Raw genomic sequence first — 21,302 nt, 5'->3', positions numbered from 1 at the left:
GTGGGTTGCCATTTCCTTCTCCAGTGCATGAAAGTGAAAAGTGAAAGTGAAGTCGCTCAGTCATGTCCGACTCTTAGTGACCCCATGGACTGCAGCTCACCAGGCTCCTCCGTCCATGGGATTTTCTAGGCAAGAGAACTGGAGTGGGGTGCCATTGCCTTCCTCTGGCACCTAGCAAATGCTTGGGGCCTAGGAGGTCCTCACTAAAAATTAAAATTCCCTGCCCTTTGGAAGTTTCTATCTGAAGAATTCAAAGAAAAAAAAAAGAAAAGATTCTCTTCAAAAAGAAAGATTTTGAAGGACTCCAGGAGCCTTGCTTATCCTCCTTCTGCAGGGCAGCATGGCCAGCCCGATACAGATCATTTTAATTAGGAGAGATGAGAACTGAGCCTTCTAATTCTGCTTGGATATAATTCCAGGTGCAGGCTTTTACAGGTAAAGTTAACTTTGCTTAATGAATGTACAAAATTGAAAAACATGATGCATCAGCAGTATATCTCAGACACAAAACTTTGATCAGCTAATCTAGTTCTTCAGTTACGTCTACTTTGTTTCTATTGTAATCTGAATTTTAAGGCCAATAAAAATAAACACATTACCAAAAAAAAATGGTTACACAGTGTGTCAGATAATCCTTTGTAATCACAGTAACTCCAGGAAAACTGGTACTTAAATTCAAGTGCTGAAGGCTTCAGAAAGAAGTATAAAGTTTTAAGAAAATGCTAAAAATTACTTGTATTGGGAGTCTTTGGCTGAGTGTACTAGAATATCCAGCTTAAAAGAAAATGACATGAAAGAATGAAAGTATTCTGTTTTAATGGGTCTAGGAATGAGGAAGAAAGTTCTTGAGTTGGTTCAAGTCAAACAATCACCTAGCTGCTTTCTCTCCTCCATTCTTAGCATTTGGGCTTCATGTCACCAGATGGCTGCCATAGCTCCATGCCTCACATTCTCAAGCAGCCACATATAAAAACCAATAAATAAATAAAAGCAGCTTGTCCAGGGATCAAACCCATGTCCTCTGTATTGGCAGGCAAATTCTTAACCACTGGACCACCAGGGAAGTTCCCCTGGTTTCTTTCAGTTCAGTTCAGTCGCTCAGTTGCTCTTTGCGACCCCATGAATCGCAGCATGCCAAGCCTCCCTGTCCATCACCAACTCCCGGAGTTCACTCAAACTCACGTCCATCGAGTCGGTGATGCCATCCAGCCATCTCATCCTCTGTCATCCCCTTCTCCTTCTGCCCCCAATCTCTCCCAGCATCAGAGTCTTTTCTTTTAAACCTCCATAAAAATAGTATTGAAATCACAGAAGATTAATTGATACAATGTTGCCAACAATAGTTATGTCTTATGCTCATCACTGAACCGTTTGTGTAGTGACTTTAAACCTCTACCATTACAGTTCAATCTGCGTTGCATTTAGCATAGATTTAGATTTTCTTTTTCATTGCTTTGTCAGATTAACTCCTTGTTGTAATCTGCTAGATTCTAATGTAAAATCACATAATTTTTTTTAAGTAAAGCTATACTAATCATAAAGGATGTATAATTTAGCATTATGGAGCATAAGAAGCCAAGTAATTTAACCCACACATAATTTATTGGGTTCCTATTATTTATAAACTATGAATATAATTTATCCAGCCATTTTTCAGGATTTAGAAGAGGGTCTGTTTTTCCTTTCCTTTTTTCTTCAGGTTAGATGTACTTAGCAATTAAAGAAGGAATAATAGGTAATATTTATATTGCATTGCATGAGAAAGTGCTTTACAAGTAGTACACTTATCCAGCTTAAAAAAGTATTAAGAATAATTATTAGAATATTCTACTTAATTAGAATAATTAATATTCTAATATTCTAAGTATTATTCTAACTTATCCCTGTTAGAACTTTCCCAGGAAAATCATCTTTTTTGGGGGGGTGGGGGCAGTTTGTGCCATATCTTAGCTGTGGCACACAGGATCTTTGATATTTGTTGCGGCACGTGGGATCTAGTTCCCTGACCAGGAATTGAACCCGGGCCCCCTGATTGAGAGAGCAGAGTCATAGCCACTGGACCACCAGGGAGGTCCCCATCTTTGTTTTTATAGATAGGAATATCAAGGGCGCCAGCTGCTCTCCCAGGCTCCAGACGAGTCCAGCTGCCCACCGGTTCTCTCCACCTGCTTAGCCATCAGGTGGACTTGCATCTCTCCACCACCCTATCCCCAGTCAGACCCTCCTCCCACGTTCCCCATCTCCTGAACAGGGCCACCAGACCTCCCCTGCCAACTAGTCACCTGAATATCACTCGTTGCCCAGCACCAGCCAATCACCAGGCCCCGTCTTACACCTTGTAACTATCCCTGGATCAGGCACACGGCCCCATCCTTCCCCCACCACGGTGTGCGGGCCTGCATCACGGCTCCCCTGGAGAATGGGCATGGCTTCTTTCTTCCCGTCCGAGGGCCTCCTACGATGTAGACCAGAGCTGCTTGCCTAAGGGGCTTCCCCTCCCTGGGGCTTGCCTTTTGCCCACAGGATAGATAAAACCCTTGGGTAACCCTCTTCTCTTCCCAGCCTCATTGCCAGCAGGGCAGCCCCGCCTCCCCTCTCCCTGGGCCGGGAGCCTTCTTGCCCCTGAAACTTTCTGCTGCTCCTCTGTGGGGAGACCATCCCTCGCCCTGTGGCCAGGACATCCGAAAAGGAATTTTTCCCCATGGAGGTGCTGCATTTTTACTGACTCCTCTGTACCCCTAAATCTCCTTGGAGACTCAGAAGGCACTTATTTCAGATCAGGGAAGTAAATCTAAAAGTACGAAAGAAAAAAAAAAAGGAATGTTTCCCTTTTGAATCATAAGGTTGGTGAAATATTGGTTTTTTTTTTCCTTCAAAATGAGAATTTACAACGACTCCCATTTCACCGATGAATAGACTTGAGTTTTAATACTGAAGCATTTAAGGCTTTGAGAAGCGTCCTGCTGGGATGCTGAAACATAATCAGGCTATTTCCATTGACTCTGTACACGTTGGTTATTAACATGACAAGTTCTAGATCCTTGTTGTTTGCTGGTTATAGATGTGAGAAGCATTTATTTGTGCGACTGGATTTTGATTCTATTCAGTGATTTCTTTATTCCTTGTTAGAAAGAAAAAATAAACTTATGTGTGCAGATCCTTCCCAAGAAATGAAGACAGTGGCAGTTCGTTCAGTGGCCCTTCCCTGAGACCTGTGGGGGTCTGGCTTTCTTTGTGTTTTCATAGGCAAAGCATTTATTTGCCCTTGATCCCTGGTGGCTCAGATGGTAAAGTATCTGCCTGCCATGCAGGAGACCTGGGTTCGATCCTTGGGTCAGGAAGATCCCCTGGAGAAGGGACTGGCAACCCACTCCAGTATTCTTGCCTGGAGAATCCCATGGACAGAGGAGCCTGGCGGGCTACAGTCCATGGGGTCACAAAGAGTCAGACAGGACTGAGCGACTGACACTTTAACTCTTTCACTTTCAGGAGTCAAAAGCTGTGACTTAGCGATTCGGAAAGCTCCGTATCTGAAATCTCTATCGTGTCTTCAAAACGGTTTGATTTGATTTCAGGGCTCCTGTATCAGGAATACCGAGATAAATCAACTCTCCAAGAGATTGAGACCAGGAGGCAACAGGATGCAGAAATACAAGGTGCTGCTGACGGGTGCCCATCCAGCGAGGAGGCTCCAGAGGAAGATGAAGGGGAGGAGGAGGAACCAGCAAGCCCACCTGAGAGGAAGGCCCTGCCCCAGATCTGCCTGCTCAGCAACCCCCACTCGAGATTCAACCTCTGGCAGGATCTCCCGGAGATTCAGAGCAGCGGGGTGCTGGACATCCTCCAGCCGGAGGAGATCAGGCTGCAAGAGGTAACAGGCTGCCCGGGGTGAGAGCTTCCGGTCAGAACGAACGGGTGTTTTAACCAGCGTGGGTGAGGCATTCTCTCTGGGGTGAGGCTGGTTCATCAGAGGAGTTACTGGCAGGGTACCTCTATCCCCGACATGCAGGAAAATTCACATTATTTCACATGCGTGGGTGCGTGCCACTTCACTTCAGTCGTGTCCAACTCTGTGCGACCCGATGGTTGGTCCCCAGAGGAACCCGCCGGGCTCCTCTGTCCATGGGGTTCTCCAGGCAAGAATGCTAGAGTGGGTTGCCATTTCCTCCTGCAGGGGATCTTCCTCTCCCAGGGATCGAACCCACGTCTCTTAAGTCTCCTGCATTGGCAGGCAGGTTCTTTACCGCTGGCACCACTGGGGAAGCACAGGCAACAAAAACTACCTAGTTAGCTCCTAGGATAGCTCAACCCCGGTGTTGAGTGTTCTCCACGTTGTTGTTTCTGTAGACAGGAAGACTGCATTCTCTAAACTCTTGCTTGTTATTGTGGAGAATCTCCATGGCACGTGTGAGCATCGATACGGTGCTGAATTCATTGTGACCGTGAACTGGATCTATTCATCTGTGCCTTACTTTTCACTTGCACGTCTTTATTTCGAATTTTTGCCTGAACCTTGGGTGAGTGGGGCTCTGAAAGCCCTCAGCATATCCACCCCTCCTGAAATGGCGTGGAAATCTAGGACTTGTGTCTCTTCTTGAGCCTTCATCCGATGGTTCAGGCAGACTCTGCCTGTGAGGTAGGCTGAGGCAGGATCACAGAATCACTTAATAGTTTGTGGCTAACAGGGAGAAATAATCCATAAAACACGAACAATAATAGAAGTGAGAAGCTAAGACATGTAGGTGTTGGATATATATATATATATAGTCATATATGTATATATAGCTTTATATACAGAGAGTTGGATCAGTTCTTTTAAGATTTTTTTAATGTGGTCTGTTTTTAAAGTCTTTAATGAATTTCCTACAATGCTGCTTCCATTTAATGTTTTGGGTTTTTGGCTATGAGGCCTGTGGGTTCTCAGCTGCTCCACCAGGGGTCGAACCTGCACCCTTTGCATTAGAAGGCAAAGTCTTAACCACTGGACTGCCAGGGAAGTCCCTGTTCAATCCAGCTCAGTCATCTTTATCCTCTCACACCCGTTTCCCCAGTCTCCCCACTCACATGCTCCTTCAAGCCCGCCCTTGAGCTTGTTCCTAGTCTCAGTCCTGACTGTCTTTAGCTCTTGGCTCGCCAGTGCGAGATTCTGTAGAAACGTTCGTTCTTCTCATTTATTTAAAAGGCACAACTGCAAACTGTGCACACACGTAATGGCCAAGGCTGAGACCAGCCCCCGACCAGGTTCGTCAGACGCAGGCTCGGGTGGTATGATGCCTTTGTTCCTTGAGAAGCTTTGATGACGCTCGATTTTTGAAGCGCCACCCAGGGTCCACTGCGTCCTGCCCAGCAGACTCAGGAGAGATGGTTTTAGCGTCTGACACCACTTGTGACTCATGAGCATTTGTAAGCAAGGCCACAGGAGTTTTTTTTTTTTTTTTAATGAAACTGATGTTAGTAGTGTCTAGTCATCCTATGGGACTCCTCCCAGCTTCTCACAGGATACTGGTGAGACGACATAAAGAACCACGTGCCCCACCAGAAGCGAAGATGCATGGTCAGGAGATCTCCACGAGGCAGGTGGAGCTGGACTGAGGAAATCCCAGCAGGCTTTGCCACCCAAAGCAACCATGTGGAAGGTTCTAGAACCCAGGGAGAAGCCCCCTGCAGGTGGCCATCCCTCCTACCTGAGAGACCCAGGGGCTCCACCACTGTAGACAGAGCCACCATCACTCACCTTTTTTTCCTTCCAGTTTTATTTGAGATGTAATCGACACACTTCACTGTATAAGTGTAAGGTGTATGATTTGACTTCCACACATCATGAAATAATGACCCCAGTAGTTGTTGTTCATCGCTAAGCTGTTTCTGACTCTTCGTGACCCCGTGGACTACAGAACGCCAGGCTTCCTTGTCCTTCACCATCTCCCATAGTTTGCTCATATTCATGTCCATTGAGTCTGTGACGCTATCTAACCATCTCATCATCCTCTGCCACTCCCTTCTCCTTTTGCCTTCAACCTTTCCCAGCATCGGGGTCGATTCCAATTAGTCGGCTCTTCGCATCAGGTGGCCAGAGTATTGGAGCTTCAGCTTCAGCATCAGTCTTTCCAGTGTATGTTCAGGGTTGGGAAATTCCCTTTAGGATTGACTGGTTTGATTTGCCTGCTGTTCAAGGGACTCTCAAGAGTCTTATACAGCCCAATTCGAAAGCATCATTTCTTCAGCATTCAGCCTTCTTTGACCCCTCTGGTGGCTTAGACAGTAAAGCGTCTGCCTGCAATGTGGGAGACCCGGGTTCAATCCCTGGGTCAGGAAGATCCCCTGGAGAAGGAAATGGCAACCCCCTCCAGTACTCTTGCCTGGAAAATTCCTTGGACTGTGGAGCCTGGTAGGCTACAGTCATGGAGTTGCAAAGAGTCAGACACGACTGAGCGACTTCGCTTTCTTTCTTTTCAGCCTTCTTTATGTTCCAACTCTCACATCCATACATGACTACTGGAAAACCACAGCTTTGGTTCTGTATGGACTTTGGATAGCAAAGTGATAGCTCTGCTTTTTAACACGCTGTCTAGGTTTGTCATAGCTTTTCTTGCAAGCAGCAAGCATGTTTCAATTCCATGCCTGCAGTCACTGTCCACAGTGATTTTGGAGCCCAAGAAAATAAAATCTGCCACTGTTTCCACTTTTTCCCCATCTATTTGCCATGAAGTGATAGGAATGGATGCCATGATCTTCGTTTTTTGAATGTTGAGTTTAAAGCCAACTTTTTCACTCTCCTCTTTCACCTTCATCAAGAAGCCTTTAGTTCCTCTTTGCTTTATGCCATAATGGTGGTGTCTTCTGTATATCTGAGGTTGTTATTTCTCCTGGCAATCTTGATTCTAGCTTGTGATTCATTCAGCTCCGCATTTCACATGATGTGCTCTGCATATAAGCTAAATAAGCGGGGTGATGATATATAGCCTGGACATACTCCTTTCCCAATTGTGAACTAGTCTGTTGTTCCATGTCAGATTCTAACTGTTGCTTCTTGACCTGCATACAGGTTTCTCAGGAGACAGGTAAGATGGTATGTTAGTCCCATCTCCTTAAGAATTTTCCTCATTTTGTTGTGATCCAGAGTCAAAGGCTTTAGGTAGTCAGTGAAGCAGAAGTTTTTCTGGAATTCTCTTGATTTTTGTATGATCCAGCAAATGTTGGCAATTTGATCTCTGATTCCTCTGTCTTTTCTAAATTCAGCTAGTACATCTGGAAGTTCTTAGTTCTTGTACTCTTGGAGCCTAGCTGGAAGGATTTTGAGCATTACTTTGCTATCATGTAAGATGAGTGCAATTGTACAGCAGTTTGACCATTCTTTGGCATTGCCTTTCTGGAATGAAAACTGACCTCTTCCAGTCCTGTGGCCAAATTTTGGTAAGTTTTCCAAATTTGCTGGCATATTGAATGCAGCACTTTAATAGCATCATCTTTTAGGATTTGAAATACCTCAGCTGGAATTCCATCACCTCCACTAGCTTTGTTTTTAGTAATGCTTCCTAAGGCCCACTGAACTTCACACTCCAGGATGTCTGGCTCTAGGTGAGCGACCACACCATCATGGTTAGCCAAGTCATTAAGACCTTTGCTATACAGTTCTTCTGTGTATTCTTGTCACCTCTTCTTAATCTCTTCTGCTTCTGTTAGTCCATACCATTTCTGCCCTGTATTGTGCCCATCTTTGCATGAAATGTTCCCTTGCTGTCTTCAATTTTCTTGAAGAGATCGCTAGTCCTTCCCATTCTATTGTTTTCCTTTATTTCTTTATATTGTTCAATTAAGAAGGCTTTCTTATTTTTCCTTGCTATTCTCTGGAACTCTGCTTTCAGTTGGGTATATCTTTCCCTTTCTCCTTTGCCTTTCACTTCTCTTCTTTCCTAAGCTATTTGTATGGCCTCCTCAGACAACCACTTTGCCTTCTTCAATTTTTTCCTTTGGGATTGTTTTAGTCACTGCCTGCCTCCTGTACAGTGTTACAAACCTCTGTCCATAGTTCTTCAGGCACTCTGTCTATCAAATCTAATCCCTTGAATCGATTTGTCACTTCCACTGTATAATCATAAGGGATTTGATTTAGGTCATACGTGAATGGTCTAGTGGTTTTCCATACTTTCTTCAATTTCAGTCTGAATTTTGCAATAAGGAGTTCATGATCTGGGCCACAGTCAGCTCCCGGTCTTGTTTTTTTCTGACTGTATAGAACTTCTCAATCTCTGGCTGGAAAGAAAATAATCAATCTGATTTCGGTGTCGACCATCTGGTGATGTCCATGTGTAGAGTCTTCTTTTGTGTTTTTGGAAGAGGGTGTTTGCTATGACCAGTGCGTTCTCTTTGCAAAACTCTATTAGCCTTTGCCCTGCTTCATTTTGTACTCCAAGGCCAAACTTGCCTGTTATTCCAGGTATCTCTTGACTTCATGATTTTGCATTCCAGTTCCCTATGATGAAAAGGACATCTTTCTTTGGTGTTCATTCTAGAAGATCTTGTAGGTCTTCATAGAACCATTCAACTTCAGATTCTTTGGCATCAGTCCTTGAGGTATAGACTCAGATTACTGTGATATTGAATGGTTTGCCTTGGAAATGAGATCATTCTGTTGTTTTTGAGACTGTACCCAAGGGCTGCATTTTGGACTCCTTTGTTGACTATGAGGGCTACTCCATTTCTTCTAAGGGATTCTTGTCCACAGTAGTAGATATGATGGCCATCTGAATTAATTTGCCCACCCCCATCTGTTTTAGCTCACTGCATTCCTAAGATGTCAATGTTCACTCTTGCCATCCCCTGCTTAACCACATCCAACTTACCTTGATTTATGGATCTAACATTCCAGGTTCCTATGCAGGATTGTTCTCTACAACGTCAGACTTGACTTTCACCATCAGACATATCCACAGCTGGAAGTTGTTTCTGCTTTGGCTCAGTCTTTTCTACCGTAGAGTCTGTAGACTCCAAGACTGGGCTGCCTCAGGCCAAACAAATAACAGGGAGGGAGCACGAACCCCACAATCAGCAGAACATTTGATTAAAGATTTGCTGAGCATAGCCCTGCACCAGAGCAAGACCCAGTGTTTCCCCACAGCCAGTCCCTCCTGCCAGGAAACTTGCACAAGCCCCTTCTCATCATCAGAGAGTAGACGGTAAGTTTAGTGGTCCTCTGTCATCTCATTAGATACAACTCTAAAGAAATAAAGAAAAAAATGTTTCCTTACACTGAGAACTCAGGATTTACTCTCTTAACCTTCATATATAACATGTAATTAACAGTAGTGTTAATTATATTTATCATATTATACATTACATCTTATTACTGGAAGTGTGTGCCTTTTGATTGCCTCAGCCAATTCCCTTTCCCCATCCCTGTACTTCATCTCACCCCACCCTGGGCTTGTTAACCGTAGTCTGATCTCTTTTTCTATAAGCTTTTTGTTTTTGATATATAATTAATCTACAACACTGCATTAGCTCCTGTTACACAACGTACTGATTTGGTTCTTCTATACATTTCAGAATGGTCACCTAAAATGTTTTGGCTTACTTTAGTTACAGCATGCCACCATACAGGAGTGTTACATAGGGATTCACTACGGTCTGATTCCCTGGGGGCTCAGACGATAAAGCGTTGGCCTGCAATACGGGAGACCTGGGTTCCATCCCTGGGTAGGGAAGATCCCCTGGAGAACGAAATGGCAACCCACTCCAGTATTCTTGCCGGGGGAATCCCATGGATGGAGGAGCCTGTACAGTCCTGCGGGTCACAGAGAGTCAGACGTGACTGAGCAACTTCACTCCTCTCACTATTCACTGTATTCCCCACCCTGTGCATTTCACAGCCAGGGCTCGCTTATTTTTCAACTGGAAATCTGTACCTTTTAATCCCCCTTACCTATTTCTTTCCTTCCCCAACCCTCACCCACTCTATTTTCTGTACGTTTCTATTTTGTTGTGTTTGTTCATTTGTTTCGTTTGTTAGATTCCACGTATAAGTGAATCTTATACACTTACAGTATTTGTCTTTGACTTATTTCACTTACCATAATACTCTCTAGTTCTATCCATGTTGTCTCAAATGGCAAGATTTCATTCTTTCTTATGGCAATTATTCCATAGTGTGTGTGTGTGTATAACATATCTTCTTTATCGGTTCATCTGTTGATGAACACTTAAGTCGCTTCTGTATCTTGGCTGCTGTAAATACTACAGTGAGCATAGAGGTGCAGATATCTTTAGAATTAGTGTTTTTGTTCTCTTCAGATCAATACCCAGGAGTAGAATTGCTGGATCATATGGTAGTTCTATTATTAATTTTTGAGTAATCTCCATACTGTTTTCTACCGTGGCTGAATCGATTTACAGTCCCACTAACAGTGCATGAATGTTCCCTTTTCTCCACATCCTCACCAACACTTGTTACTTGTTGTCTTTTTGATAATAGCTATTTTAACAAGTGTGAAATGACAACTCCCTGTGGTTTTGATTTGCATTTCCCTAATGATCAGTGACGTGGAGCATCTTTTCATGTCTTTGGTCATCTGTGTGTCTTCTCTGGAAAAACATCTATTCAGATCCTCTGCTCAGTGTTTAATCAAGTTGTGTTTTAAAGGTCAGTTGTACGAGCTCCTTGAATACTTTGGATATTAATCCATTATCAGATATATTGTGTGTAGATATCTTTTGCCATCAGTAGGTGGCCTTTTCATTTGTTGAGAGGTTCCTTCACTGGGCAAAAGGTTTTTAGTCTGACGTAGTCCCATGCGTTTGTTTTTGCTTTTGTTTCCCTTGCACCATCCCTAAGTTTGACTTTCATATAAAAGGAATTATACAGTGCAATTTTGCATTTGGCTTTTTTTCACACAGTATTACCATCATGGGCCTTTTTCCTAGTCCTCAAAATAAGGAAAAGTGTCTAGTTTTTGAGAGAATTCTTTTTTCTTTTTTTTACCTTGATAATTAGATAAATAAATTTAAATTACTTTGGAAAGCTTAGAGATAAACCCCAGCAGAACTTAAAACATGGTATAAATCTCTTACAACAACCAGCCAAAAGCAGAGAAAGCAGGGATCTTGTAAGAAAAGGAAAGCAAACAGTAAAAGGTCAGCATAAAAACACAAATGGCATAAAATAAGGTGGCAGAGTTCACAGCAAACATAATTGCTATCACCATGTATGTAAATTGCTTAAATCCTCCATTGAAAGCCAGAAATTATCCAACTGATGAGAAAACTAAACCCATGATATTATCACACAAGTTAGAATTCAGAGCAAGAAAAGTTACCAAAGGAAACAGTGATGTCATTTTGTACAGTTAAAGATTATTGCTTTATTTACAAGTTTTAAAATTAAATAAGATACTCATTAATACATTTTCATTATTTATTTCATTGTTTCATTTTCATTGCAAAATGCAAACCATGTACATTTGTGTGCAGGCCTGGAGGACCAACTGTTTTCACTTTCTCCTGACAAATTAGTCATTACACTCTGTGTGATTTTGGACTTCACAAGTAGACACTTGTGAAGACTCTTAAGTGCAAAATCCTTATCGATCCCTATGATGCTGTCCCCATATTTTACACTTGTTTTATTCAAGAGCAGTTTGATTCTGGTTTTGGTTTTTAGCAACTTGACTTTCACTGACCTCTGAGAGCTTCCTAAAAAGCTTTCATAAAAACTTTCATAAAAACAACTCCCTTTGCACTGAAAATTCTTCAGTTTTTTTCACTTAAGGACATAATTGCAGAACAAGTATGACCGGCTTGAATAAGTTTAAGGACAAGCACAGGGGCTCACAGGTGGTGAGAGAAACCAGGTGGCAAGGGAGGGCGCGGTGGGGGACAGCCTGTGACCGGCCCGCAATGCATCCTCGCAGGAGCATGGGTCACTCAGGGCTTGGTTAGGAGAACCTCTGTGGGCCTGCATCTTCATGCTCCCAGGAGACCACAGCTGTCTAATCAGAAGACCACAGCTGTCCGATCCATCAGTCACTCCGTGCTCAGACACTCAGCCGTGTCCGACTCTTTGAGACCCCTTGGACTGTAGCCTGCCAGGCTCCTCTGTCTGTGGAATTTGTCCAGGCAAGAATACCGGAGTGGGTTGCCATTTCCTCCTCCAGGGGATCTTCCTGACCCAAGGACGGAGCTCACGCCTATTAAATCTCCTGCACTGACAGGTGGCTTCCCCACTACTAGTACCACCTGGGAGCCCCAGCTGTATGATAATACCCAGAAATGTAATTGTGGGTTGAAAGTGAAGTGCGTTTTAGATGATGGTGGTGGTGGTGTGGTGGTTTAGTTAAGTTGCGTCTCACTCTTTGAGACCCCATGGACTGTAGCCTGCCACGTTCCTCTGTCCACGGGATTTCTGGATACTCCCAGTCGACTAAAGAGATGCACAACATGAGAGTTGCAAGTTGTTTTATTTGGGGCAAAATGAGGACTGCAGCCTGAGAGACAGCCCCTCAGATCGCTCTGAGAGCCTGCTCCAGAGAGGCAGTGGGGCAAGGTCAATGTGTAAGATTCTGGTGAAAGAGGAGTTCAGTGCAATCAAGCATTCATTTTACAAAGGCTTTCTGCTAGTCAGGAGGAGCTGATATCATCATGAAAGGATTTAGTGCTTTTCTAGATAGGAGGAGATGCAAGGATTGGGTCATGAAATGAGTTCCTGAAAATATCTAACTATCTAAAGACCCGTTCCACCACATTCCCTGGAGCACAGAGTGCCTCACTCTCCACCCCGAACTCTCTCTGGGGATGTTGAAGGTCAACAGCTGCAGCAGCGCAGGGCTCAGTCTCCACAGAGGCAGATGGCAGATGCCCTTGATGTGCGTGCGTGCATGCGTGCTAAGTCACTTCAGTTGTGTCCGATTCTGTGACTCCACGGACTGTAGTCCGCCAGGCTCCTCTGTCCATGGGATTCTCTAGGCAAGAGTACTGTAGCGAGTTGCCATGCCCTCCTCCAGGGGATCTTCCCCACTAGGGATCGAACTCATGTCTCTTACATTTCCTGCATTGGCAGGCACGTTCTTTACCACTAGGGCCACCTGCGAAGCCCTTGTTATTCAGTCGCTGGCAAATGCTCTTGGCAAGTGGCGATTTGTAGTTGACACACCAAATTGCCATTCAAAAGGCAGTTCAAATGTCACACAACTACAGCAAAGAAAGCATATATTCATGCCTTGTTAGCAAACGTCTTGATTTTTGCTCTAATCTGTAGGATGAAAAACCAGGCGTTGTTTTTAACCCACCTGTCCTTGATGACATAAGTTGAGCTTCTCTTCTGTTTTAATGTGTTGAATTGGCTGTGTCAGGTCTTCCCTGTGGCGCATGGGATCTTTCATTGCGGTGCACGGACTCCCTGGTTGTGTCACACAGGCTCAGGAGTGATGGCACACAGGCTTAGTTGCTTCACGACACGTGGGATCTTAGTTCCCCCACCAGGGATCCAGCCAGGGGTGAAGCCCTCATCCGTACACTGCAAGGCAGATTCTTAACCTCTGGACCACCAGGGAAGTCCCCAAGCATCTTTTCTCATGCTCACTGGCTGTTTCCCTTTCTTTGTGAATTGCCTGTTCTTATTCTTTGCCCTTTTTCCTATAGGGTTATCTTTGTTTGTCTTCTTGATGGAAAGCAGGTTTTTACATATTCTGGGTATAATTTGTTTATATGTTTGAAATATTTTCTCCCACAGTAAAAACATGGGGGTGGGTGATATAGCACAGAGTTTATGCATATAAGCGCTAGAGCCCAGCTGCCTGGGTTTGAATCCCGGTTCTGCTACTTCTTAGCTGTGCTGTGCTTAGTTGCTGAGTCTTGTCCGACTGTTTGCAACCCCATGGACTGTAGCCCGCCAGGCTCCTCTGTCCATGGGGATTTTCCAGGCAAGAATACTGGAGTGGGTTGCCATGCCCTCCTCCAGCGGATCTTCCCAACCCAGAGATCAAACCCAGGTCTCCTACATTGCAGGCGGTTTCTTTACCGTCTGAGCCACCAGGGAAGCCCATGAATACTGGAGTGGATAGCCTATCCCTTCTCCAGGGGATCTTCCCGACCCAGAAGTTGGACACATTACGTAACTTCTCGGTGCCTCTGCTTCCTAGTCTGTAAACCTGAGCTCATACACAGGGTTGTGAAGATCAAACGAGTTAGTACAGATAAGGAGCTGGCAGCAGGCTGACGATGCTCAAGCCTTCTTCAGTTGTATCTTTCTCCACTTAAAAATCTTTTCTCATTTTTATAGAACGTCCATCAGTCTTTTTAGTTCATTTAAACCTAATCTTCTGGATGTTGTGTTATATGATTAGGAAGGCCATTTCCAAGAGGTACAGTTTACAGGGACAGGTAACTGTGAGAAAGCCCAAGTAGAGCAGAGTCAGGCAGAGACATGCACGGAAGCTGTCATGCCCACCGCACTGTTTCTGTAAGAGTGGGGCATAGCAGGGACACAAGGGGCCTGAGGACGGGAGTGAGGCTGACTTTAGATATTTTCACTGAACTCTGCCCACTTTGTTAGCCCCCGGTGACACACAGCTCATTAATACCTAACATATGACCAGTCCTCATTGAAACGGGCTGAGTGTATAAAACAAATACCAAATCTTGCAGGCTTGAGACACAGAAAAAGAAAGCAAACTATCTTATCAATCGTTTTTGTATTACACGTTGACTTAATATCCTGGATATATTAGATTAAATAAAATATATTAAAATTTCTTTTGACCTTTTTTTAAATATGATTACTAGAAAACCTTAAATTGTATATGAGACCCACATTATATTTCTATTGGACACAGTGCTCAAAAAAGAGGCAATATTTTATTTCCCAATGTCTGTGCTGCTGCTGCCGCTGCCGCCAAGTCACTTCAGTCGTGTCCGACTCTGTGCGACCACATAGACGGCAGCCCACCAGGCTCCGCTGTCCCTGGGATTCTCCAGGCAAGAACACTGGAGTGGGTTGCCATTTCTTTCTCCAATGCATGAAAGTGAAGTCGCTCAGTCGTGTCTGACTCCTAGCGACCCCATGGACTGCAGCCCACCAGGCTCTTTCGTCCATGGGATTTTCCAGGCAAGAGTACTGGAGTGGGGTGCCATTATCTTCTCTGCTCAATGTCTGTAAACACCATTAAAAAGTGGCTGTACATTAAGCCTAAAGAAAAAGCTCAATAAATATTTATTAAAATTGTATAGGTCCTACTGTCTGACTACAATCCAGCAAAACAAGAAAATAAGTTTAAACGATGTAAAAACCTCAAATCAGAAATGTTGGGTTGCCATTTCCTTCTCTGGGGATCTTCCCAACCCAGGGATCAAACCCACGTTGCTTCTGTCTCCTGCATTGACAGGCAGGTTCCTCTCCACTAGCGCCACCCATTTTCACATTAAAAATAAAATCCACAATTATAAAGACGTCAGCACTCCTCTCAGTAATTAGGAGAACTAGGAACATAAAATCAGTAAGGATATAAGAAGAATTGAATGCCCTCAAACCAACTGGAATGAATTAACATTTATAAGGCACTCTACTCAACAGTCAGAGAAGGCAATGGCACCCCACTCCAGTCCTCTTGCCTGGAAAATCCCATGGACAGAGGAGGCTGGTAGGCTGCAGTCCATGGGGTCGCTGAGGGTCAGACATGACTGAGCGACTTCACTTTCACTTTTCACTTTCATGCATTGGAGAAGGAAATGGCAACCCACTCCAGTGTTCTTGCCTGGAGAATCCCGGCGGGGGGGGGGCGGGGGGGGAGCCTGGTGGGCTGCCGTCTATGGGGTCGCACAGAGTCGGACATGACTGAAGCGACTTAGCAGCAGCAGCAGCAGCTACTCAACAGTAGCAAAATACACTTTGTTTTTCAAGTGTACTTGAAATATTCACCAAGATAGACCACAGCACATTTTAACAAATTAAAATACTTTAAATCACACAGAGTGTGACCTCACCATAATAGAATTAAACAGAAATCAACGACATAAAGAGAACAGGAAAACCTCCTAGCACTTGGAAATCAAGCAGCATGTTTCTGTGTAATCCCTGAGTTAAAGAGGAAGTCTCCAGGGAAGTTAGAAATGAACGAACTACCCTTCTTCACAGATGGAGAATCTACCAAAAAACAAAACAAAACACAAAACCTCTTAGAACTAATAACGAACACTAGGACTTCCCTGGTGGTCCAGTGGTTAAGAGTCCGCCTTGCAGTGCAGGCGATGCCGGTTCAGTCCCTGGTCCGGGAACTAAGATCCCCCGTATTGCAGGGCTGCTAAGCCTGAGTCACAACTAGAGAAGCCCGCCCGCCACCACTAAGACTCAACACAGGCAAATAAAAAAATAAATATTTTTTAAAAATAGTAAACACTGACTAGAAACACTTAAAACACAATGCCCAGCGCTGGTGTGGAAGCAACTGGAACTCTAATACACTGCTGATTTCAAAATGGCGCAGCTGCTCTGGAGAGTCGCTGACAGCTTCTTATAAAGTGAAACATGCACTTCCCTCCAAGCCGGCGATCCCAATCCTGGCTATTTACCTAGAGCAGTGTCTCCATAGCAACGCTATTGAATTTGGGGCTGCTTCCTCCCTGTTCGGGCATGCTGTCCTTCCTGTTCTTTGCACGTTTAGCACCATCCCTGGCCTCTGCTGCCGGATGCCTGTAGCACCCCTGCCCTGACATATGACAACCCAAAATGTCTCTCCACCTCGCTGAGTATCATCCAGGGAGCAAAAATAGTTTGTAGCTGAGAGCCACTACCCCAGAGAAACAAAAATCTACGTTCATACAGAAATCTGTACACAGATGTACTAAGTCTGTTCATAATTGTCAAAAGCTGGTAACAACTCAGTGTCCTCTAACAGATGGATAAATAGACACAGGAACAGTCACACAAATTGTTGCTTAGTCGTTAAGTCATGTCCGACTCTTTGTGACCCCATGGACTGTAGCCCACCAAGCTCCTCTGTCCATGGGATTCTCCAGGCAAGAATACTGGAGTGGCTTGCCGTTTCCTTCTCCAGGGGATCTTCCCAACCCAGGGATCGAACCCACGTTGCTTACATCTGTCAGGCGGGTTCTTCACCACTACTCAGTAATAAAAAGAAATGAACTGTTGACACAACTCAGATGAATCTCAGAGGCATTTTGCTGAGTGAAAGAAGTCAGAAAGTTTCCATAGTATATGATTCCACTTATATGACATTCTGAACATGACAAGGCTATAGGGATAGAGAACGGATGAGTGGTTGCCAGGGGTGAGGGGTGGGGGGAGGCTGTGACTCAAGTGGGAAGCACAGGAGTGTTTGAAGTGATGTGTCCTGGTTGTAGTGTTGGTGACAAGAATCTATACAAGGGTCGAAATTCATAGATCTGTGTATACCAAAAAGTCAATTTTATTGTATGTTCATTTAAAAACTGACACATTGTAAAAAGAGATGTCCTCATTTAGGTTAAGTATTTTCTGCCCCCCCTCCCAAATATAATAAAACAGTGATCTGTCTGGCTCTGAATTAAGGCAGACATTTACATACAGCATAAGAAAATCAAATCTGGAGATACTTTAGAAGAATAACATTGGGCACAGAAATTACTGCAAACACAGTATAATGTTTGAGACCAAAATTTATCATATTAATAGGCCAGAGGAGAGAAACACCCCAAGCTTCAAAAAGGTTGGAAAGGGAAATAGTACATCAATTTCCATCTAAACAAAACTCAGAAGCATACTTGCTGAAATTTGTAAAGAGCATCTCAGATCTACAAACGCATCCTGCGTAATGAAGAATTGCTGGTGGCAATGAAGGCAAAACGATGATGCTTGATAACCCTGCGGTTGTTCTGGAAGCTGTGGCCAGTGCAACGCAATGAGGAGAGAAACAAGACATAAACCCATAGAGAAGGAAAGTCAGACCCACCGTTATCTGTCAGGCTTGGCTGCCTACAGAAGATCCTGAGGGAGTCAAAGATACTGGATCTAACAAGGCAGTTCAGGGAGGTGGTGGATTATAAAATAAGCATGCAAAAACTATTTGTTTGGGGGACTTCCCTGGTGGTCCAGTGGTTAAGACTCTGCCTCTCAGTGCAGATGGCACTGGTTTGATCCCTGGTCGGGGTACTGAGGTCCCGAATGTCGAGATGTGTCCAGAAAATATAAAGAACTGAAAATTAGTTCTTTTTGTGTACATTAAACAAAACTGAGGTTTTCCATCAGTTAGAAAGCCCCGTTGATAAGAAAACAGTGAGCACCCTAAAGAAAAATAGGCTAAACAATTCTCTTAAGAAAAGTGGCTGGTGATTAAATGAAAACGGGAAAAAAAAAACCTCACTGGTAATGATAGAAGTACAGTTAAGCAACACTGAGGCACTGGGCATTTCAAACTAGCAGAGACTTTTGAACATAAATACATTTAAAACCTCGTGTTGGGCGGATTTTTAAATGAGTGCTCTTGAGCACAGCTGATGGGGAGAGAGAGAGCAATATTTGTACCCGTCTCCTTACAAGAATGTGTTTGTACACTGCCCGGTGTTTCTGTTACTAGAAATTTATCTTGAAAAATAATCAGAAAGGTACACAAATATTTATTAGGCTGTCCCTTCAAACAAAAACTAGGGAGGGATGGAGGAAGAATCCTAAATACCCACCAATAGGGCACTTTTTATTTTAAAGACTGTACAGCTATGCAAAGACACAATCATTAAAAAGCATGCTTTCAGAGAATAGGTGAATATTCATGACTTACTATTTTTTAAAGGCAGGATCAAACATTACATGTATAGTAGAGTGGGCATAGAAAATAAAGATATTTTTGTCATTTTCAATGGCTCGGACCAAAAATATTTAAGTAAGTTAGGATGACGTAAGAGTAACCGTGGTCCCAGGCAGTAGTGAATAACACAGGCGTGCGAGCTTCAGTGCATTTCGCTCTGAGTCTTTTGGGACTGACTTTTCTTATTTATGTTAAAGAGCTTAATGTGAGTTTCTATTTAACATCTGGCAATGGACACAACACTGAGATCTTCAGATTTTATGTTCCACGTCAGAGACTTCTGCATCAGGTCATCTTTTCATTTATCAAGCAAGTCAGGCAACTGGTTCTGTTGTTGGAACATCTCTTTCTTTAGCTACAAAAGCAGCAGGTCCTGGCGAACTCCCGTTCACACGAGGAAAATACCCCCGAATGGTGGCCTTTTGGTCGGTCTGAGTCTCAATTGGTCCCTGAAAGAATCGGGATTTAAGAATAAAATTGTGTGTTTCCCCTCCTCCTCTTTAAAGTACAAAAATCAGGCAGCTGACATTGGAACATGTTCTCTTAGCTGTCGTGTAGGATTTCCTAGGTTTACTTTTTGTTTTTTAACTTAAGTCTGAAGCTCTTGGTTCCCACCCTCCTGTTTGGAGTGGTTTCTCAATTACTGATTGAGAACATGATGGTCTGAGAAAATAACTAGACAAATATTCAAATCAGAAACTTAAGAAGAAGGCCGCTGAGGAAGGGGCGGGTGTTCAAATGGGAGAGGTGGGGACGGTCACTGCGTTGCTTGACTTTCGCCACACCTGGCACCAGTGTCCTGAGAAATGAAGGAGAAGCTGGGGTCCTGCTCTAACACCAGCCCCTGGAGAAGTCACCCCTGCCCCTGGTGTGCGTTGTGTCCCCAGACCAGATAAAGATGAAGTCCCGGTGATCTTGGGGGACTGGCTGCACAGAGCTCAAAAAATTGAGCAGGGCATGATATTTCGAGCATCTCCATGGAAACAAGGATGCGCACACTACCAGGCTGGCACTGTGGTGACACCGCCCATACGTGTCTGAACTAGTTTCCCAGTTCCATTCCCCTGGGAACAAGGTGGGCGGGGACTTCCCAGGGAGCTAGCCAGTTTGGGTAGGACTCACAGTCTGGGTCTGATCAGCCTCTGAAATCAGAGTTGTGTTTTTGTTGCTTTTCAACCTGTTTTTACAACTTCCCTGGTGGCTCAGACAGTAAAGCATCTACCTACAATCCGGGAGACCCAGGTTCAATCCCTGGGTTGGGAAGATCCTCTGGAGAAGGAAATGGCAGCCCACTCCAGTATTCTTGGCCTGGAAAATTCCATGGACTAAGAAGCCTGGTAGGCTACAGTCCATGGGGTCGCAAAGAGTCGGACACGACTGAGCAACTTCACTTTCACTTTACAACTTAGAACTTAAATATACTTTCATTTCCACCGCACCCCCCCCAAAGAAGACCGTCCATTTGACTAGGAAACTGCTCGTGCTTTTTAATGATACACTTCTATCAGAAAATTAAGTCGTGGTTGTTTTATTTACCAACCTTCATTGAATCATATATTTGTCTCCATAGGATAAACCCCAAACAGTTCAGCAAATTAGTCCCAAATTGTCCCATGCTTTAAGATGGACAGTAGCCATCACCCAAAACATCAGATATTGCAAGCATTTATACTTATCTGGGGCTTTCCAGGTGCTGCTAGTGGTAAAGAACCTGCCTGGCAATGCAGGAAACATAAGAAACACTGATTCAATTTCTGGGTTGGGAAGATCCCCTGGAGAAGGGCATGGCAATCCACTCCAGTATTCTTGCCTGGAGAATCCATGGACAGAAGAGTCTGGTGGGCTACAATGAGGTCACAAAAAGTTGGACAGGACTGAAGTGACTGAGCATGCACGTACCTATTTTAAAAAAGTGATGTTACCATTTAGCATTTTTAAAATAAATCTGTTGGATAAATAACTTACACACTTGACATACATCTCAAACAAAGCAAACAGAATTATGGTGAAGAAAGCCTCCCCTTCTAACCCCTGGCCCTTGGGGCCAGTGTCTGTGTGTGTTACACAAATGATATGCTCTATGTACATTGTGTATGTCTCGCTTATTTTTTTAACTTAACAAAATGGGTTTGTTTAATTTATTAATTTTATTTATATTTGGTTGCACTGGGATCTTCATTGCTCTTCACGGGCTTTCTCCAGTTGCAGCAAGCGGGGTCTCCTCTCTAGTTGCGGAGCTTGAGCTTCTCACCATGGTGGCTTCTCTGTTGCAGGGCACACGCGCTGGGCACACCAGCTCAGTACGTGTGGCACACGGGCTTAGTTACCCTGTGACGTGTCAGATCTTCCCAGACCAGGGATCAAACCCATGTCCCCTGCATTGGTAGGCAGATTCTTATCCAATGCGCCAAAATGTTTTGACAGTATTTCCAGATCAGCTGAAAGAGAGGTCCCTATTTTTTTTTCTTTTCTTTCTTTTTTTTTTTTTTAAGCTTTATGGAGCTCTACTGCTTA

General features: G+C 44.0%; 1 protein-coding gene across 5 annotated transcripts in view; it reads left to right on the top strand.

The window, feature by feature from the left end:
- The window catches only part of NGEF (neuronal guanine nucleotide exchange factor), a 128,113-nt gene that overhangs the window by 83,005 nt on the left and 23,806 nt on the right, over positions 1–21,302 (top strand). For all 5 annotated transcript variants that reach the window (XM_024989652.2, XM_059884817.1, XM_024989649.2 and 2 more), the window contains 1 exon segment: positions 3,576–3,871. In XM_024989652.2, the coding sequence (XP_024845420.1) occupies positions 3,576–3,871 (296 nt within the window).

This window comes from Bos taurus, chromosome 3, assembly GCF_002263795.3.
Source record: "Bos taurus isolate L1 Dominette 01449 registration number 42190680 breed Hereford chromosome 3, ARS-UCD2.0, whole genome shotgun sequence".
In the NCBI taxonomy this organism is placed as follows: domain Eukaryota; kingdom Metazoa; phylum Chordata; class Mammalia; order Artiodactyla; family Bovidae; genus Bos; species Bos taurus.
The sequence above is the reverse complement of the archived record's forward strand: the minus strand, read 5'-3'. Positions and strand labels throughout refer to the sequence as shown.